The sequence below is a fragment of the Cyprinodon variegatus genome, unplaced genomic scaffold, assembly GCF_000732505.1.
Source record: "Cyprinodon variegatus isolate N-32 unplaced genomic scaffold, C_variegatus-1.0 Scaffold413, whole genome shotgun sequence".
Lineage (NCBI taxonomy): Eukaryota > Metazoa > Chordata > Actinopteri > Cyprinodontiformes > Cyprinodontidae > Cyprinodon > Cyprinodon variegatus.
The window spans coordinates 725,284-747,630 of NW_015150866.1; the positions used below are offsets into that span (position 1 = coordinate 725,284).

Consider the following 22,347-nt stretch of genomic DNA (forward strand, 5'->3'; position numbering starts at 1 on the left):
AATATATATATATATATATATATATATATATATATATATATATATATATATATATATATTCTGAATGTGCTCCCCTTTGGCAGCAGATGGCGCATGTTTATTTAAATCCATAAGAGGACTGAAAACCACGTGACCATCAGCTCCCCCCCTACCCTCCACAGCACCGCGGTGTCTGCTCCTGCTTTCTCTGCCTTCTGATTCTTCATCAACGCTCTGCGAGGTAGACAACGGACATGTCCTCCAGCTCTGCTTTTAGTGAAGAGAAGGGGGGCTCCTCCAGCGTCGGGGAGCCTGAATATGGTCACGACCCAGCGAGCGGCGGGATCTTCTCCTCGGACTATAAGCGGTAGGTAGCCTCGGCTAGATGCGGCTTTACTCAGTGGAGCTTTCAGTTTAGGGCGAAGTGGGGGATGCGAACTGTGGACAGAGTCAGTCTACACTGACAATATGTCCATAAAATGCGCTTTAAAGGAGGAAACAGCAGACTGAAGTTTGGAGCTCAGAGGCCCGTCGGTGCTGAATGTGGCCGTGATTTTATGGCGGCTTTGGTGTCCGATATCCCGGCCTTCTCTTTAAATATTTTCTCACTTATCTATCTGGCTCCAAATCGGTATACTTTGATTTAATGAAGGTATATTTTGATAAGTTGGGATGCTGCAGGCCCGTTAGAGGGGATGTGATATCAGGCCTCGGCTTTTCAGCACCACCCCTGCTGGACAGCGACAGCAGCTCACATACGACCCCTGGCAACGGGAGATAAAACCTACTGAGATAAACCTGCTGTGAAAGAGGAAATGATCAAATATTTCAACATCCCTTATTACAAAAAGCCTTCCGCAATAATAATACTAGTGAATTATAGCACTTTTTCGATCTAAGTGCTGTGCAGGTCGGTAAAATAAACCTTAAAAACAAAAGAAATAACATATAAACAATATATGCAATACAGTTAAATACAACAAAAAAGCCATAACAAAACAAAATCAAGTTGTACTTTAGTACTGTTTTAAAAACTTCTACCAGGAGCAGATTTTCCAATAGGTGCACTCATTGCCCCCCATCTTTTTTTTTTTTTTTACTTTAAGCACAATCAGAGGGCTGATCCCCTCAGCTGGGAGGGCAAAATATGGTACCTACTTCTTGATAAGATTATTAAAATACAGAGGGGCAAGTACATGAAAAATTTTATAGACTACTGGATCAACTCAAGTCAGCTTGACCAGAGAGGAATAGGGCATCCCTGCAGTCCCTGCCAGTCAAAGGGTGATGTTACAATGAATAGATGAGGACGTCGGTATCCCTGTAAGCACAGGTGGGTGGAGTATCCAAAAAAATACATTCAAATAAGAGTAGCACTTGTACATTACATTTTAGTCAATTAACAGGATAAAGTAAAAATTAGCCATTCAAGAAATTGTTCAAGTAAATGTAAATACTTACTGCATGATCCTGACATTTAATATAAAAAAAAAAAAAAAATGTAAAGTTAGAAAATACAAACCTCAAACAGAAGCAATGGGATAAACATACATATATAAAATACAGGAATTACACATTTTCAAAATAGATTTTGTAGTATAGAATCTATAAATCTATAGATACTGAGTATTTTATGGATATGCTGTTTACTGTATTTTTTACTTTATTTCCAAATGAGATTTTTCCTTGGCTTTTGGCACAATTTGAGAGGTTTCACTTTGTTTGTTTTTCTGTTTGTGTACTAATATGTATTTTATACTCTATCTTTTCAATTTTATTATATTGCATTATAGTTTATTATTGTGTACAGCACTTTGGTCCTGTCCGGTGCATAAAGTGCTTCATAAATAAAGTTGTATGGAATGGTAAATGACAGCAGAATCAGCAGATAAAAAACTGTGGAGCTCGTTTACAGTTGCCTTTTTTTTTTTTTATCTCTGCTTCTTTCTGTATCTCTGCTTCTGTCTCCTTGAACCCCAGTCAGCCTTGGCAGACACTGAGTCCAGTTCTGCTGGAGGTTTCTTCCGGTTAAAAGGGAGTTTTTCCGCTCCACTGTCGCTACAAGTATGCTTAGTGTGAGGGATTAACCTATTTCCTTAGATAGAAAACTTTTAATCAATTTGACTGTATAATCTGGATGAATTGTAAAGTGCCTTAGGATGACATGTGTTGTGAATTGGCGCTATAGAAATAAACTGAATTGAATTGCAACAACATTAAACCAATAAAGCCTGAACATCGTTTTAGTTACTCAAGTAAATGTAATTAGTTACTACCCACCTCTGCTGGTAAAGCAGAATGAACCTGATTTTATTGATTCTTCTGAGATGAAAATGACTCAGTCTTATTGAGTTTGAGTATGAACAAAAATAAAAAATAAAAACATACCAATAAGGACTCACTGCTCTGACTGCAACAAAATGACTGAATGCAGGGCTCTGAATACAAAATAAGGACACTTTTTAGATTGAGCTCTTAGATGATGTTTTTAAAAACAATCTATAATTTTCCCTTAACTTCAGAATTGCTCAATAAATGCCATCATTTGAAATTAGTGTCTGCAATTTAACAAAATGTGGAAAAGTGCAGATTGTTTGAATGGTTTGAATCAAATCCAAAATATGCTTTTTTCTGGTTTAGCAGAGACCTGAAGTCCAGATTACAACAAAGAACATAACCTCTTTTTCTAACCACAGGAAGAAAAAAGCTGCAACATTATGGTGACAGCATTTTTCTCTGCTTTGCAAGAACAGCTTCTGTTTCTATAGTGCTGAGCTGTTAAAAAAGCTGTTTCGGTTTTTATTCTCAGTTCACCATTTTTTTTTCTTTTATTTTCCCCAAATCAAAAAACTCAAAAGGTTTATATTATGGGATATAACTTGGAGCCCAGCTGTTGAAATAAACATAAAATAACCAATAACCAACTATTCTCTAATTCTAACAGCAGTTATTTTTTTAGAAATCGAGTTCAGGCATATCAACTATAGTCCAACAAGCAAATAACAGAGCTGGTTAGCTTTTTGTTTCTCTTTCTATCTCCTTTGCTGCCTTTCTATGCACTCTCTCACACAGTTCAGCTTTAATGCCTCCCTTTATTTCTCAGTCATTGTAGAAAGATCTTTTTATCTGACATAAATCTTACTTTAGAAAAATTAACGGTCACAAAATAGAACAGTAATCAGACTAGTTATTACAGCTACTACAGAAAAACACACAAAAAAGAGTTTTGTGCATTACCCTAATTTACCAACAGAGGGAGCCCTTTGAGTAAATGCTGGAAGTCCTGGTATTGAGCAGTTAGGGTGAGCTTTATACTGAGTAGATAATAATAGTCATTTTGAGCCCTGTGTTTGTAAAGGTAGTCTAACCTTTTGGGTGACATCCAATTAGCACAGCTCTTATTTATTTATCTCTGAAATGTTACTGTACGGACAAGCACCCAGACCCCAACTCATTCACTGTAATACTGCGTAACAGCCAAATGCTGAAAGATATGTTTCAGAGACATCCGTTTGGCCATCAGGAGCTCTGGTCCTAAGCTACTTTGCATGGTTCCTGCACCGAAGCACACCAGGAATTATTCAAACCTATCAAACATCTATCAAAGTCAAGAAGGCAGAATGAGGCCCACTTCCATAGAAACCCTTACATCTGATTCGCTGTTTCTCAATGAGCAAATTAAGACAACTTCTCTTTGGTGTATTGTGTGCATCTGCCTCCTAAAGCATCTACAGATACAGTGTTTGCGTCTTCATGTGGGTGATGCATCCCAGCTTTTAAGATCAGCCTGACCAGAGCACATCTGATTATCCAAGGACTTTCTGTCTCTGTGTTTATTTAAACTGCTTCTAGTGATGCCTTCAGCTCTGAAAATAATGATAAAAGTTAGCACGTCTCTGTCAAAGCAGAACCAGTAGACCAAGATCTAAGTTTGATTCTATTTTCTGTTCTCATTCCCGCAAGAATACATGAAATGCGGTAATTTTCACTGGACTTTTAAAGGTGAAGGTGACTGGCGTTAGCCATATTGATATAGGATCACAGTTTTGATTGATTGATTGACTTTATTGATCTCACAGTGGAGATATTTACTCCTCAAATCAGCTGAAATAGTCAAAGGAGAAGGAGAATGTGCCAAAGGAAGAACAGGGTGCATGGGATATATACAGTATATACTGTGCGTCCACATGACTTTTTCTTTTTTTAGTAGGATCATTATACAGGGTTATTGCACAGGGTGTTTACATTGGTGTTTATAAAGATAGATATTTATAGATTTTTATATATAGTTATTGTACTGGGTGTCAAATGTAGAGAAACAGGTTATTGCACAGGGTATCAAATAGTAATCACACGTTATACATTGCAAAAGTTATTGCCGTTGTAATGTTGAATTGTAGAGTCTTGTTGCAGCAGAGATGAATGACCTGCAGTAGCACTCCTCTCTACAAACAGGGTGTAAGTCTTTCACTAAAGGAGCTGCTCAGCACCTTTACAGTCTGGTGCAGAGGATGGAAGGTGTTGTCCATGATGATGTAAGCTGTGTGGGCCAGAACTGGGTCAGAACTGGGTCAGACAATCAGAAGGTTAAGTCTACAGATGCTGCTTTGGCCTTTCTATTCAATTACAGCCGATTCATAACTCCCTCAGAAAGTACGCTAAGTAAAAAAAAAAAGAAACAGTGTATGTGACCTCTGAATTATCTACATGTAGGGCTTTAACTCTTTTACTGAGAAAAAAATTGAGAAATGTTGCTGCTGCCGAACTTTTTGTGTTTTTATGAATTATTTATGAATTTAATATTCTCCAGTTTGTAATGCTCTCTTTTCCTGATCTTTCATCATTTGGGATGGCCACATGCATCACTACAATGGTCCTCTGCTGCTTATCAGTTATTACAAGTCCGGTTGGTTGGCCACAACCAGTGTGTCTATTTGTTCTGGAAGTCCCACAGGATCGTAGCTCCACCTTGGGAGGGGGCTCCCATTTTGACCCGAGGGTCTCCAGTTTGTGTTCTGCTACTACTAGTTTGTGTTCTGTTACTAGTAGTTTTAACATTAGTGGCCTTAATTTCCTCCTTAGGCCAACCAATTATTCCAGCAGAGTATCTGATAACTGCCAAGGCATAGTTGTTGATTGCCTTGAACTTGTCCAGAACTTGCCTTAATCGTTGCAGGTATTTGGCTGTTGCTGCTTTCCTTCTAGCCTCTTCATGGTAGTCATTTACCTTTGGTATGCCAGGGTACTTTTAGCCCTCGTCCACCTTCTGGCAGTGTGACCCGTCAGTTTGGATTACCTTCCCTCTCCTTGCCACCATCCGGCTACGTTTCTCCATTCCCATGTCTCTGCTGTAGATCCTGGTGGTGTGGATCAGTGAGTCGACATCTCCTTCACTCTTACATACAGAGTATTTCATCCATGTACAGGAGGTGGCTGATAGTGGCCCCATTTCTAAGTCAGTATCCATAAACAGCCTTGTTGATTATTTGCTCAGGGAGTTCAGGCCTATGCGGATTTGGAAAGGGGACAGAGCCTATCCTTGATACAACCCATACTTGATGGAAATTTGTGTGGTTTTCAGCAGCCCCATTGAGTGTCAATGAAGGCTGTTCAAGTACTGTTGATGTTGTACAACTTCAGGACTTCATCCAACTTCATCCATCTGCCTACTTATACTGTATCTGCTGCAATGATGCTGACAGGAGTTTCCATGTTGTGCAGAGACAGGTTATTATAGTTTATGTATATACTGAAAATTTTCAGTCTTACATTTGGACAAGACAGCAGATTCCTGCAGAATAAACCTTAAAGGCTGCACGAGAGGCCAAAAAATATATCAAGCAATGATAATTAGCAAATATGACTGATTGATAACAATCAGCGATGCCCAGCGATACATACAAAGCAGGGTGACGTTAGGCTCCTGAATCAGCTCTGACCTCAATACTAATTGCTGTTAAGTTATAATCAGTCTCTCTTCAGACCGATTGTTCCTTGATTTGATTGTATCCTCAATTAAAAAGAAAAAGTTTCTTTTTTCTTCTTTGTTTTCAGACAAGCCAACAGCTGCAATATTAAAGGTTTAATGTAGCCATCACAGTGATATTAATCTTCTAATCGAACCACTGTGAAAAAGTGCGGCTAACTGGCATGTCTGCGCTAAGAACCGAGCAGGAGATGGATATTAATTATCCAGCTTCTGGACATCCAGAAGTTGAATTATTCATAGAAGTCTTTTTGGATCATGTTTCTTCTCAGATAAAAAAAAACAACCTCTTTTGATAAAACTGGAGGAAAATCAAGTCAGAGCTGCCAGAAGAAACTCATATGAAGCGTCTTGCCACACTCACTTCTTGCTGTTCTGTCGAGAAATATATTAAATCGAGTAACATGGGATCAAAGCTTCAAAAGTCTTAGTTTCATTTGTTTCTGAAAAGACGCATGGTATTTGCTTTAAATCTCAAGAAAATGACACATTTAGAAGTTTAAGCATTAATTTATTTTCTGGCAATTAAATCTACATAAACAATAAAAAGTATTTTAAATAATTAGTTAACTTTTTGGGTTAAGAGCATCTTCTCCATCTGAAAATTCCCAACATGAACTATCTAGTTCCCTTCAGGGGAGTTTCATTGAGCTTCTTGGCTGCAATAAAGAGTTATTTTTTTGCATTGTCAAGGTGAAGCTTGGTGATGGCAGCATCATGCTGTGGAGGCTGTTTTACTATTTTTAGGACTGGTGCACAAGATGGAATAAAGGCTAATTAAAGAGCACCTATATGCTCTTTAAATTGGTCATATATTGAAGGGGGAACATTAAAACTGCTGCAAACAACTGAACCAAGTGTCAAGCATGGTGGTGGCAGTATTATGCCAAATCTCTGCTTCTGGCACTGTTGCAAAGCAAATGGTGTAGTGGTTATTCTTTAGCTTTATGTTGAACTGAGAGTGAACCGAAAGGAGAAAGCTAAACCTGGTTTGTGTGTCTACACGCTGAGGACATCCCAAAGGATCGAGTTGATCAAATTCGATTTATAAATGCAAGTAACTGTGTGGCAATGAGTTCGGCCTGCAGTGTTTGGCCTCATTTCGCTTTAATCATTCCGTGAACAGCATTTTGTCTCTGAAACACCAAATAATGGTACATTTCTTCCTCTTCCTGACCAAAGTGATGGTTATCTGATCATTGTTCTGCAGTTGCTCACATTGTCGGGCTAACTGGTCGGATAGGGATTGTAATGAGTCTGTAAGGAGATAGTTTTAAGCGGAAGTTGAGAAAGATGCTGCAGTTTTACAGGAATCTGGGTAGATTTCCTGGTCTTTTTAGAGATTACACCAACAGGAACCAGCTTTTCTATTCTGGAGCTCGAAATGTTCACCAAACCACTTTGTTATAGGATCAAAATACACTTTTAATCTGTCAATGTCGTTTCCCCTTTAAGACAAAAAAACCTGTGAAAAAACTTTTCTTAACTGCACATAATATCACTGAATGAAATGTTTAGAGCGTAGATAGTGACTGATTATCAGCCCTTTGCACAGGTAGATAAGGTTGGTTCAAGTATGGCTCAGTCACTGAGCTCTCAAACTGAAGGAAATCAGGGCTGATAAATCATTGCACTCCTACTTTTTCTATCTGCTATATCTGGGGTCCCAATGGGGGAGTTGATTCTTCGTGCCCTGGGAATTGTTGATTTAGAACTGTCAGTAGTTTTCATTGTTGCTAAACTTTACAGAAATCAGGTGATATTGTTCAAATGTTACAGTATAAAAGTAGACACTTTTAATATGGATGATTTGTAAAAACTGTATAAAACTGTCAAAAACTTAATTACTCAACCTGCGAGTAGCTCTGATCATTGGTTCTACGCCTTATGAGGTCATCTTAGGTGTATGCACATGAACGCTTGTTTTTGTTGTCGTTTTAATTTTGGTTAAGCAGCCTTTCACTACAAAAATATACAGTTAAGAAGAAAGCCCTTAACATTTCCTGAAAACGAGTCAAACTCTGACTGAAGGATGTTAGATTGTTTTTCACTGGACAGTCTGGCAGCTTCAAAGCACTTTGAGCCACAACTTTCAGTGCAATTCATTGAAAATGCAGCAGCAGCAGCATCTGGGTGTATCTCTGGTTGGTATTTGAGGGTTAAAGAACAAAAAAACACAACAAATGTCAGCACATCCTGCCAATCAGTTCACAGATCACTAAGCGAGCATATGTGAACTGGGCTTCAGGGCAGCTTTTTTGGTTGGAGCTCAGAGGAAATGAGTGGGAGAGAGTGAGAGAGAGAGACGGCAAGAGAGGGACATTTTCATCACGACACCAGCAAGAAAGCTGAGTCATGTCAGCTGACGGGAAAAAATGGGGGGCTTGCAGGATATATATATTCTAAAAATAAATTGAATAGGGGAGATTACAGCTCAATAAATAGAAATATCAATCAGCAAAGGTTCTTTCTTAAGTAGATGGAAAGAGCTGCAGCACACAGAGAAAGGCAGGATTTTTAGACAGTGAAGTGGATGGATGTGTGTGTGTGTGTTGGAGGTGAGATGGGGTGGGGGTGGGGGCTGGCGTGACAACGTGGCTGTGAGATTATACCATTGTTGAGCTTGCTGTATGCATGCATTGTGTATGCATGAAGAGGTTGGTGCTGCAACAGGAACCACATGAGCAGGGAGGAGTTGCGAGAGGAGAGAGGCGTCATGACAAATAAGACTCCACGCCCCTCCCTGCCCAGCATCCATTTACAGAGCAGCTGATGTCTGCTGCTTCACTGGAGGTGCTCGGACTCAGCAGCAATACAAGGGGAACTCTGCTGGATTTGGATCAGTGCTGAAGAGGAGAAGTTGGACGGTCTGTGAGGATTTTTCGTGCCAGTTTCAGGAGGAGCACCGGATGCGACTGACCACAGACCAGCTGTTCCAGTTGCATCGGGAGATTTTCACCAGTTCCCAGTAAAAGTACTGCAGGCTCTCTCTACGATTCTACAGGTTGAAACAGGATGACCACTATGCAAAGGTTGCTGCAGCTGCCAGTGAATGCTGTGAACATGGTGAAGACTGTTCAGAGTCAGGTCCAGGGCCAGGAAGAGGACAAAAGTCCCGTGCTGAGTCCTGACAGTGGACAGCAGACTTGGTACAGCGCCCTGCAGCCGGATGAACTGCGCCACCTCCGATCTGGAGGTACTGGGAGTGGAGGAGGAGGTGGAGGAGGAGACCAGGAGGAACGAGGCTCCCAGGAGGAAGGAGGTGGAGGTGGCAGCTTCCAAAGTCAGCCACTGCGGTAGGAAAACTCAGACCGGCTCCTCTAGTAGATCACAATCAATCCAATTTTCATAAATGTTTAGAGAATTTGTAACGTTTGCAGATTTTTTTATTCAACTAGAAATTTTTATTCATCTTTCAGAATCTTTTTATGATCTGCTTTAGGGGCATCATACCTGAGGCCTCTAAAGCAGATGTTCTAAAACTTTTATTAAAAAACACTAAACCAGTTTATAACAAGGTTCTCAGCAGTCATTGGCTGGTTGCTGATATATCGGTTAATCAAAGCTTACAGCTTTAATTTCAAAAGCTCTATGCTGTTATACCTTTACCACAGCTTAAATTCCTTGTGGCATCTTATTTAACTTAGAACAATGTGCTCTTTCCCTTCTGCTGTGCACTGCCGATCAGCTGTCCTAATATCAGTTTGTATGCAGAGAAGAATGTAGTGGGGGTTTACCATGTTTATTTATGTCTATAACTCCAGTTGAAATGATAATAAATAGATTGAGTTATAACTGCATCCATCACTCAGAGCCTTGGTGTTTTGTATTGAAGGTTATCACATAATGACAATGTCCTTCCAACTTCTGCCTAGATCCAAGTATCACCATCATGCTGGGTGTTTAAAAATAGTACAACTACCTTTTTAAGTCTGTGGAGATTTATATATTTTTTGATTAATAATATATCTGTTAACTTTGCAGATTTGGTTAAAGGATAGTCTTGCAGATGTGAGAAATAATCAGGAATTTCCTTTAGGTCTAAATTCTCAAGGTGGAAAGTGAACGCTTCTCTCTCTTATAATAGCTATAGGAACAGTAACAGATTGTTAATTTGGTCCCCTGGCAGCGTTTTGCTCTTCAAAGTATTTATCAAGCAGCACTGTTTAATCCACATCAGTGAACATGTTCCTTTTGGTTGAATGAAAAATCAAAATTATACATTGCTAGCCTGTTAAATGGAGCCTATGCGGAAGTCCAACTGAATAAACTGATTACTCGCCTTCATCCACCTGCGACACAGCCAATCAGCAGGCAGTGGTTGAGCTGTGTGACTTCATTCAGATGACACCGTTTTAACCCTCCTCCACCATCGTAGCTAAAGCTTCATCAGAGCGTCATTCCTCCCAGACTCTTACTATATTCCGCGTCTCATTTCAACCAGTCCGGCAGAGGACCGCCATGTTGAGCCTGGCTCTGCCCGAGGTTTCTTACCAATGGGGAGTTTTTCCTCTCCACAGTCGCTTTATGCTTGCTCATCATGGACAGGTTCTCTCATTCCAACTGGACTTCCATCTTCCAGGTCCCTGAGTGAAGCTCTAGTATCAGCTCATGCAGTCCACTGGATCTCCCCATAAAGCTCAGCAGACCGTCTTTCTAACCAGCAGTCTACAGACTGACCAACTTCTTCTATCTCCACGCCGCCACCAGTTTCAGGCCTGGAGGGGAAACAGCCCTGTTCTTTGCTCCTGTTCATGCATGTTTTCTGCTGAGGTCTGAGCGCCAAAGTAATTATATCAATAAAATTCTTCTGTCTTTCCTCTCTGTGTGAGTTTTTATGTTTGAATTGTAGCTAGCTTGGAGCTCAATAAGTAGCCACAAACCCTTGTTTATGTTCATATTCATATTTGGTGAACTGTAAAGTGCCTTGAGATGACATGTGTTGTAAATTGGCGCTATAGAAATAAACTAAACTGAATTAAATTGAATATTTCTTCTGTTCAGTTTATATACAAACTTCTTGAAGTATTCATCATTATTGTCTGAAAGATTTCTGTAAACAAAGTTTAAAAAAATTATCTTTGAATTAAATTAAATACACAGTTATTAGCCTATGTTGCTAATAGTTAGCTTGGTGTGGTTTGTTATTTAAAAAGCCAAGGCTGCTCCTTTCATTAATTTTGCATCTACAATGAAAAGCTATGTTTTCAGAATCACAAGCACACAAAATGACCTTTTTTAATGTTTTTGGCTTCAACCTCCAATCACTTGTTTTAAATCGAATGAAATCGGAGCATCGCTTTCAAAGCTGTGTCACACTAGAAAAGCCAGCATGGCTCCAGCCTCATAAATGCAAGGCTGAAAGTCGTCAGTCGTCGAGGCTGTTTCTGATTAATTCTCATCCGCTCCTTTTTCTAACCACCGCTGTCACATACCCCACATCTGATGTAGTATCTCAGTGCTGCCTTACGTTTATGGATACCTTCCAGCTGATATCTTGGCTCCTGCTCCGGGTAACAGACGCGGCTGTGCGCTCCACTGGGCAACAGCAGGTTAAATAATTAACAGGTGTTGTAAATTCAGCCGTCGCTGGTACTGAAAAAAACAAAAAACCCAGAGAAATAAGAGAAGTAGTGTTGGTGTAGAGTTTCTGAGGGCCCCTCGGGGACCGGGACTGTTTTTCCATGTTGCTCATCAATGTGACGCTTTTCTTCAAGCTCAGCGATAGAAAACAGTTTTAAACAAAGTGATATATCTAGACTTCATCCAAAGCACTTTAAGAGCTTCATTCTATACCAGATATTCTACTTGTCTGCCATCGGTCAACAGGCTCCAACCAGCTGTCCGTTCCTCCTAGAGACATGCTTAATCAGTCAGATGATTCCACTGCGACAGCCTCTCGCTCCAAACCAACATTATTAATATTAAACATTTCCAGGATTCACTTTAATTAAACATGTTTGAATTTGTTTGCCATCAGAAGCCGTATCAGTCCCTGTCTAAAAACCAGAGAGGCTGATTAGGTGGATTTATCATCATGAGCTGTGAAACAAATGAAACCTTCCAGCTTTCTCTCCTGTACAATCCTGGGATGAAAGAACATTTCCTGTTTTTTTTAGATTGACTTCTCAATAATCCTAAATCAAATCATACGATTGATCTGGTGCTGGTTGAAACAAGGATGTAGATGTTTTTGATTTCCAACAAATGTTCCCATTAACTTTAACGATTTCCTTCTTTTTTTGTTTCTCTACCAATGGTTTTTAAAGTGAGGTTCATCGTTGCTTTAATCCCGGATGCGATCAAGTCTTTTAAGGACAGGGGTGCTTCCAATAATCTGTTGATTGTTTTTTTTTTTTTTTTTTGATCAATTGATTAATAATTGGATAGAAAATCATTTTAAGCAGGATTTTAACCAGGCAAACATAAAACTATGTTCATTTAGGAGTTCTGTGAAAAAAAAATATTGATGGGAGAAAAAAGTTTTTTTCTATTATATGTTGAATGCAAAGTGTTTCATATATTGATGAATCAAATTTTTGGTTTATGGAGATTTCATTTTATAACAGCCATCCATTCATCGCTCAGAGTGAAATCAGCTCATCGCTTTATGTTCTCAGATGTCTCCTCTATGCTGATAAACCAGCTCACAGAGCACTAGCTGCTATCAATGTTATATTTTCATTGTTTGTTGTGAAACACAGTAACGTTACAGTAGTTTTTCCAAGCTCGAATTTCATGGCCCCTTAAGTGAAGATCACCTCCCAGTGGGATGAGCAAAATAAAAGCTGGTCTTTGAAAGTAATGTGAGTTTTTATAATGCATCTTCAGGTTTTGTAAATTTAATTAATCAGATCTGGTAGGAAAAAATCCGAAATTAGATTTGAAGCCATATCACCCAGCCCTAATAGCATTATTTCAGTAATCACTTAAACATGATCAGTCTGAATAATTGTTTCAGCCCTAATCCAGTCCCTTGTAAAATGTGAGTTTAAAATCAATGCAGTGGATGTCATTATAGTTTTCCCTTTTTTCCAGCAGCCACAGATATTAAGTTCCAGTAGGAACCATTTAATGCCAGTCATCTAAACATCTTTATTTGGATGCTTATGAGGTACCAGGGATTTTATTAGACCAACATAAAGCTTTCTAAGGTTCAATTCAAATATGTAGGTAATCACCACATTGCTTTGCCTGTTTTACAGGGAATAATTGTTGAAGATTTTATTGTTTTTACTGAGATTTTTTTCTTTTCCAACCTGGTGAGACTCATATACAATCTTATTCTTCAAAATATTTATATCTAAGAAAAACCAGCTGATTGCATCAACTTATTGACTTCCTGCAATTCTTCTTACCAAGCATGTTTATAGCGACAGTGGAGAGGAAAGACTCCCTTTTAACAGGAAGAAACCTCCAGCAGAACCAGGCTCAGTGTGAGCGGCCATCTGCTGAGGATGACTGGGGTTCAAGGAGACAGAAGCAGATAAAGACATAAATTAAATTATTTATTTGGGGCTCGCGACCCGGCGGAAGACTTTGATCCTGTGAATCATGAAGGTTCACTTGCAAGTGGGCAAAAAAAGCTAGGCCAGGAGCTAAATGAAGTGGATCTTGAAAGATGATTGGCTTTGGAGAAGGTTCAACCCCCCCCCCGACTTGATTTGAGCTGAATGAGGGACATTGTAGGTGGTTCTTCCCGATTGAATTTACGCTCAAGCTTAATTTACTGAGTGTGACTTTGTCTAAACTACATTATTGTTTTTACCCCCTTGCTTAAAAATTGAGCTGATTTCCAGAATTACTGACTCCAACCCTGACCTGTCTATAGATGCTTGTTTTACCTGAAAACTGATATTTATTTACCAGGTATATAAAAGCGGCTGGCTAGCTCAAGTGGTAGGTCACCTGTCCTGCAATCAGGAAGCCTGGGTTTGTATCCCAGGTGGGGGAATGAGCTGCCATTGTGGGTCCTTAGAATTAGGTGTTTAGGGCATTGTGCATTTCGACCCCCAGTGCTCTGGGTCCCAGAGCAAGACCCTTAACCCCCACACTGCTCCCCTGCACAATGGCAGTCCACCCCATTCCCAGAGGGATGGGTTAGATGCAGATTGTTATTTTCACTGCTCTGTACTTGTGACAGTGTAATGATAATAAAACACTGGAAAAAAAAAAAAAAAAAAAAAACTTTTTTCATTTTGAGTGAATTAAATAAGCCAACCTTGTCCGCTTTGGTTAATTCAAGATTGACACATCAAACAAAACATTAACATAGGATAGTAAACATGAACCAGCTGATATGGAGACATGGCTGCAGAATGCACTGAGCAGCCAACAATGATGCAAAAAAAACAACAAAACTTTGATATCAACTGTCTGATGTATCAGACCTTAAATTTGTAATCTCAAATTATCCTCACCAGCAAAAGTCTAGAGAGATTAGTGTCTGATACTATGAAAAATATTGTCTTGTATGCTTCAAATCATGGCTACATTTTCTGAGCACCTAGGACACCAGGTTACGCTCTACTTTCAGGATCGCTAACATAATAATAGTTGACCTTCATTGTTAACTTTAAGCAAACTTACAGTCACAAGAACAAGAAGGGACTGTAGACAAAATATTAATTTCAGTCCAACCAAACCAAGAATTGAAACTCTTCCCCTTCCTGTGCTTTTAGTCTTTGCTCCTAAGTTAAAGAGACCGTACTTACAAATCTTTCATCTGTAATTTCATGCAGACAGATATTTCTGTTCTACTCCTTTGTTTTGGTTTAATGTCATCACTCCTTAAAAAACGTTTTTCATCTGACTCATCGGGCAGTGAGCAGATCAGAACTGCTTCAGAACCAACATAAGATGAGAGAAATGCTCAGCGTACAGACGATGGGGCGAGGATGTGAGCTAGAAATGGGGATCAGATTTTTCCTGTTCTGTCTCTACTCCTCATTGCTTTGGGCAATTTTAATTTACCAAGTCTTGTTATTTTCAGATGTTCTCTTTTGTTTGGCATCCAACCACGTTTTTGTACCATCATCAGTTCATGGCTCTCATGTAAAAATAACCCTCAGTGTCAGGATTTTAATGGAGGTTTTTCTATGGGTTTGGTGTTTGAAGTGTGTGATAGAAGGATCTACTATTTATAATTACAACGCTGTGATGCTGGAGAGACATTCGCACCTCAACGTCAGTTTAAAGTGCTGATGATCTGCAGCCGCCACGTGTCGTCTCGCTGATGTCATGGGTCTAAACCAGATGGCCGGTACTGAATAAACCATCAAGCCCCTGATTCCACTTCAGAAGTAAAAAGAAAATAAAAGGCTATAACTCCATTTTACTTTTAGATTAATTCTCACCTTCTAAAAAAAATTAAATAAACTAGTTAGTAGAATAGTTGGTAAAGCAGTTTTATTTTTATTTGAATGTGAAAAACATATTCAATAAAAAGTATTTTAAAGCCTCTGTAACGCTTTTATGAATGAACATTTTGCATAAACACAAATATTTGCATCCACATTAGGGAAAGCATGCGTCTGGGTCCTTCATCCCACACCTGCTGTTTAACAGATCGAGCAGCATGAATCAAAGCTGTTCTGGCTTCCTCTGCAAAGAGGCAGGAAATCACTTAGCCACATTTTATTGCATCCTTTGTTACCTTGGAAACTAGTTGGGGAGGGACTTTTTATTTCAGATCGGAAAAATAAAAAAGCCTGAAACTTTAGAATGTGTGAAAGGTTATCAGTTTGCCCTTCTTGATAAATGAAAAGGCAGCAAAACAGATAAACAGTTTGACAATGTCAACGATTTATCACCCCCCTTATCTAATTACTCCACCGTCTTTATGCTGTGGAGCTGCAGCAGGGATGCAGCCCGTAAGCGCCGGCCTTTGTGTGACCGCTGTTTGCCTTTCTCCACCCAACAGGTTTGGCAGAAAGCAGCAGGGTTGTTTGCTGCAGTTCATATGACAGCAGGATGGAGCAGCATCTCTGCTTAGATCAGGGTCTGCTCTATAAGGTGTTACCAGTGGGGAGCGTCTGTTCCTGCCAAGCCTAAAATAAACTATAGAGGAATACAAGAAAACAAAACAGAAATGTATTGTTGAAATGTAATTAGCAACTTAGCCCTAAATGGAATGGAGTGCAAATAACTACCTTCATCAGCAAATAGAGGCTGGAATTTAATTGTAGTATGAATCCATTTGTTTTATGAAAGCTGCTGAGATTTGTTAGAGGAAATTGGTGATAAAGTCGGGGATTAAGCTGTGGAGAAGTCTAAGGAAGGTTAGAGAACAATGTACAAAGGTTTTAGCTTCTTACCCACTTTAGGTCAAAGTAGATGAGATAAACTGTAGAAAGTAAATTACATTTAAGCCTTATACTCTTCAAAGCCTTTCAAAGTCAACTATAGGAATTGATTAGATGGAATAAGCAATTTATGATAAACAGCAACATTGCTAAGTTTAGCTTTTTGGTGGATAAACTTTTATTGATCAATTACTAGTTGGTTAGATTATTGAAAAATTGCTTCCATTTCTCATTTGGTTTCTAAAGCAGAGCTATTGTTGTTTCCTGACAACCAATGTTTTTTTTTCTGGTCAGCAAAATCCCAATTAATGGTGTGATGTATGTTAAAGGCAATATTCACTTCTCTTCTCTTTTATTGCAAAGTAAATAAAAAAAACAAAAAAACACTTGAGTTTATACACAGATTTCCACGTTGGTAAAGATTTTAATTTCAGCTTTTAAAGATGAATCCAAACTTGTTCTTGTCGGCCTCTTTGATTTAAATAGCTGCTGTTTGTCGATCTTTAAGGAGAAATTAATAGATACGTGTTTTGTTCCACAGCAAAAATCTGCTGGTGGCTATAGGAGGGAATTGTCTGTCGATCCTTTTCTAGTAGTTTGCAGTTTCTGTGTGTAAACCAATGCTCAATGCTCTGGTACAGAAAGCACATATTTAATCAGACGGTCACCAGGAGAATAGAAATCTGAATTATTTAGATTTCTAAACATTTGTTTCCATTATTGTTTACAAAGAAGAATGTGATGCATTAATTAGAAATTGTTTTTAGTTAGGATCAGAGGTGTCAAAAGTATTCATGTTTATTACTCAAGCAGAACTATAAATCCAACTGTTTAAAAACACTTTTGGAGAAGTGTTTTTATAGTTTTTTACAGAGTATCAACTTAAGCGTTTTACTCAAGTAAAAGTGTAAAAGTGATATTTTTAAAACCCAGGGCAGCTGTGGCTACAATGTAGCTTGCCACCATCAGGGTGTGAGGGTGTGCGTGAATGGGTGAAGGACTGAATATAGTGTAAAGCGCTTTGGTCAAGTCTCCTGACTTGGAAAAGCGCTAAATAAATACTGGCCATTTATAAGTACAGGCCATTTAAATCTACTTTAAGTATAAAAGTAAAAGTAATGAAGGAAAAATGTTGAGGACAGACGCTTTACTGCTCTACCCCATTAAAGGAACAGTTTCTACAATTCTGGATGATAAATTCCTTAGACTTCATTTTCTTAGTTTTATAACTAATGGTAACAGTGACTAATTTAACTTTGCATCATCTTTTAAAACGATTTTGGTATGTGTGAAAAACAAGTTTGTGCAACACAGAGTCCAACCACAAAGAAATTAATTGTTTGGACGAAATAAAATATTTTAAGGTTTTTTTTTTTTTTCTCCTTTAAATACCAACAGGCCATAATAAAATAACCTTAAATGAAACAAAACTAACAAGTCTATTTTTAAAATGTAAGAAGTAGGAAGTAGAGACAATTCCAGAGTAGAAGTAAAAAGTTGTCTAAAGCATAATTAGTCCAGTAGAGTATAGATAGCCAACCTTTCTACGAGATAATGATAATGAAGGAAGATAATGAAGTATTGGTACTTTGTTACTTAACACCTCTGGTGGGTGTTCTGAATAATGTAAACTCTGCCATAGAAGCTCATTAGATTATTTTTGTAATGATATATGTGTCTTTTTTTCCGTCCCTATTAAATAAAAATTGAGGAACAATGTGGAAAGTTTCTTTTCTTTTTTTTCCGATGCAAATAACCACTGATCATATGGAATATTTGTTCATCAGGAGCAATGCATCCTGTAGCTAAAAGAATGTCCTTCTAGCAAAGCATCAACCTTTTCTCAGGGATTATGCTGCTGCCTTTTTTATATGCTGCTGTAATACAGGCTTATATGCTTTGCAAACCTAATTTCCTATTTCAAAGGAAACTTTCTGGGTCACATTTGCACTCTGTGAAATATTCAGCTGCGAATCCAAAGTTGAAAAGCAGGCCTTCGTTTCCTGACACCTTTAGTGTGGTTCCGCTATTTCTCCGCCGCTCTGATATAAAACGGAACTGTGAGCTGATCCTGGATGTTTTCTCCCATCAGGCATGATGACTTGAAGGAGATGCTGGACAGCAACAAAGACTCCCTGAAGCTGGAGGCGATGAAGCGGATTGTGGCTGTGAGTGTGAATAAGGTTTACTTTGAGGTCACATGACACGCAGCACTTTAGATTTACTCTGTCTCACAATAATCTAAGTCGTCTGAATCCATCAAACACAGGAAGTCACACGAGGTAACCAGGATGTTAACATGACCAACCTGTCCATTCATGATCTGATTGTTTAATCCTAAACACAGCAGCCAACCTATAATTCACCACTGCAGGAAGATGAAAGTACACCAATACTATAATGAAATATATTTTCACAGAAACATAGAAACAGAGTCTAAAGAAATACTGATTCTTGTCTGTTTAAAATCAGTCATGCTGAATTTTTCATTTCTTCTTTTGTAAATTATTTCTGGCTTACCTTTGGGCACTTCTTCTCCAACCCCCACAAAGTGTGTCTTTTTTTTTAAATCCAGTTTTTGATTAAAACACTGTAAACTTAACCTTTGTATTTACAGAAATGACCAAACAGTTAATGGCTGCTGTACTTTGATCTGTCTCTTAGAAAATGTTTTAAAACTCAAACACTCCCATAAATTCCTCATTTAATCACATTTCATTTTTTTCTCCAGATGATTGCCCGGGGCAAAAACGCATCAGACCTTTTCCCCGCCGTGGTAAAAAACGTGGCGTGTAAAAACATTGAGGTTTGTTCCAGTTTAAGTTGGCCTCCATTTTGTTTGTTTTGTGTTTTCATCTTTAATTTTCCTGACTTGTAAGTTTTTTTCTGATCCAACAGCAGCTTTTCTTATCTAATTAATGAATGAATTACTTTTCAACTTTCCACTGTGACTTGAGCAGTTTGTTTCCCTCTTGCTTATTTCCAGGTGAAGAAGCTGGTCTATGTTTACTTGGTGCGTTATGCAGAAGAGCAGCAGGATCTTGCCCTTCTCTCAATTTCTACGTTCCAGCGTGGATTAAAGGTACGTTCAGCGTTTCTTTCCTGCTGTCAGGATGTTGCAGGTCTGTTGCATACATGCACAAATTGCAACACACTCACAGCTATTTCTTCATGGGTCCTAATGTGGAGCCTTGATGCATCCCATAAATAAGTGGGAAACAGCTTAGAAAAATCTGGAACTTTAGTCAGGTTAGATATTAACCCTGTAGAGTATTTACCAGCAGAATCTTCAATAAGTGAGTTCATGCATGTTTTTATTTTTTTGCAGGATCCCAATCAGCTGATCAGAGCCAGCGCCCTGCGTGTCCTGTCCAGCATACGAGTTACCATTATTGTCCCCATAATGATGCTGGCCATCAAAGAAGCTGCTTCAGATATGTCTCCCTATGTCAGGAAGACTGCTGCCCATGCTATCCCCAAACTCTACAGGTGCTGCTCCACCTCAACATCAGAAATTAAGCAGAAATCCAAACTCGGTGCAACACCACCTTAGTGTGAAAAAAGTCCCTCACAAACCTACAGCTGCTGTGCCAATGAAATCCATCTGTGCTTCTTATACTTCAGTGTGATTTTTATCAATGTGTGAAGTTTTATTTTTTTTCTTCTGATCTTAGTTTGGATCCTGAGCAAAAAGATCAGCTTATAGAAGTGATAGAGAAACTCCTGGCAGACAAAACTACTGTAAGTTTTTTGTTTACTTTACTTTTTTAGTTGTGCTGCCTTGATGTTTATGCTTAGTTTTTAAAAATAGAAAAAAGAAAAATAATAAAAATCACAGCCAGCAACAAAAACTCAACTGCTTTCCTGTTTGAATTTGCTTCAATGATTTGAACTTTGATTTGAACAAATTCTAAGGAAAATACTGGGTTGAAGGATTTCACCTCTTGCATGGCTTATATTTAGCCCTCATTATTACTAATATATGATTCTCTGCCGGTAAGAGTTTGGAAATATATTAAATATATATATACCACAGCTGGTGGCTGGAAGCGTGGTGATGGCCTTTGAGGAGGTTTGCCCGGAGCGCATCGATCTGATCCACAAAAACTACAGGAAGCTGTGCAACCTGCTGATCGACGTGGAGGAGTGGGGGCAGGTCGTCATCATCAATATGTTGACCCGCTACGCAAGGACCCAGTTTCTCAACCCAAACGTCAATGTGAGAAACTAAATAATAATTATTAATATGCCATCTGAAATATTATATTTGTGTAGTAATTGTACAAAAGAAGAAAACCTTTGCTAAATAAACATTTACTCAACAGTGTAAAGCTAACCTCCTTACATGTTAATACCAACTTTTCTTTGCACTAAAATGTTTCGGATCATAAAAAAAGTTTATTATGAGGCAAAAATTAAATGACTGGAGAGTTTCTAAAAGTTTATTTAAGCTAAAGAAGTTTACAAACCTATAAATTTAAATTTAATAATTGGGCAGATGGCCGCTCACACTGAGCCTGGTTCTGTTGGAGGTTTCTTCCACTTAAAAGGGAGATTTTCCTCTCCACTGTCGCTACAAGCATGCTTAGTGTGAGTCGATGAGTCGATGCAATCAGCTGGTTTTCTTAGATGGAAAACTTTGAATTAATTTGACTGGATGATCTGGTGAGCTATAAATGACCTTGGTTGACATGTGTTGTGAATTGGTACTTATTTAAATAAACCAAGAGAGTTTTCCCTCCCTAACATCACTGCATGCAAACTCTGTGTGAGGGATTGCTGCAGAGTCAACAACACAATTGTGGTGATATTTACTGTCACCACAGGCTCATTCAGGAGAAGCAACTTCTGCAAAGTCGAGGCAATCAAAACACTTCTAAGCTATCTAAATATATGATTTGTTGGAATTAGTTTCCTAAGAACTGCCTTGAGATAACATGTTTCATACAGCTCTGCATTTTTCGTTTTTCATTTTGTGCTTTTGTGTGACATAAAATGCTAAAATGGAAGAACTGTATCTGGAAATCAGTTGCTTTAAAATAGTAAAACAACACGTTTCTGGTACATCCTACTGACTGCAGGAGACTCTGCTAGAGGAGGGAGGCGGTGGGGAGAAGACCTTCTATGGTTCAGACGAAGACGAGGATGAGGAAGATGAGGAGAAGCAGCAGGAGGAATTAGGAGGTGTTTAGAGGGAGAGGAGAAGAAAGCAGAGGCCGCAGCAATGGCCAAGAGGAAGCCGTACGTCATGGACCCCGACCACCGGCTACTGCTGAGGAACACCAAGCCTCTACTGCAGAGCCGCAACGCCGCTGTGAGACCTGCATGCACTCTGAGTGCCTTAAGCTGTAGCCTTCATGTTTTAGTCGCCTCCTTACGTCCACACACCTGATTTATATAGGATCAACTAACTGGCTGCTGAAGAGTCATGTGATTATTTAGATCACAGATTTTGAAACAGAGAGGCATCCAAATCATGTATGTGCTGTGGTACTACAAATACTTTGTTACCTTGCTTTGGTAGAAATTTTGCCTATCTATACTTTACTGGAGTAATTATTTTTTACTCCTACGCAGGGGCGTGCACACATAGACACTAGGTGGTGCTAAAGCACTAGGAAGTTTGCCCTCTATCAATGAAAATGCCCTTTTGAAACTCGTTTTTTTTATTATTATTATTATTAATATAATTAAGATTTTACTGAGGTCGGTTTTGAAACCATCTTTTGAAAACCTGAGCCATTAAAAACGACTGAAACAATGCCCCGAAATGACCGACCTACTTGCGCACAAACGACCAGCCTCTCTCACTTCCTTTGTCACGTGAACTCGCTCGGTCGCCCGCAGGGCATGCCAGATGCGCAGCATCATAGCAGTTTTCAGATAGCAGGAACGGTCGCTGACAGGCTGCTTCTCCCGTGCCCCATTAGCCAGTTAATATACAGATCAAGCAGAATCATTTTGTTGTGCATTAAAATGTCTCATTCAGCAGCACCAAACACGCATTTTTTCCAACTGGTCACCTAATAAACTAGTCGTCTCCTTGTAAGATGCTATAAGGCTCGGGCACATGACGTC

The 22,347-nt window shown here is 39.0% G+C and overlaps 1 protein-coding gene across 1 annotated transcript in view; it reads left to right on the plus strand.

Moving 5' to 3' along the window:
• The first annotated feature begins 159 nt into the window (after positions 1–159).
• LOC107093198 (AP-3 complex subunit beta-2-like) overlaps positions 160–22,347 on the plus strand; it is a 41,930-nt gene continuing 19,742 nt past the window's right edge. The window contains 9 exon segments of the mRNA XM_015388081.1: positions 160–346; positions 18,362–18,437; positions 19,001–19,075; positions 19,256–19,351; positions 19,598–19,758; positions 19,944–20,010; positions 20,306–20,488; positions 21,351–21,437; positions 21,440–21,583. Of these exon segments, the coding sequence (XP_015243567.1) occupies positions 234–346; positions 18,362–18,437; positions 19,001–19,075; positions 19,256–19,351; positions 19,598–19,758; positions 19,944–20,010; positions 20,306–20,488; positions 21,351–21,437; positions 21,440–21,583 (1,002 nt within the window). The 5' untranslated portion in view covers positions 160–233.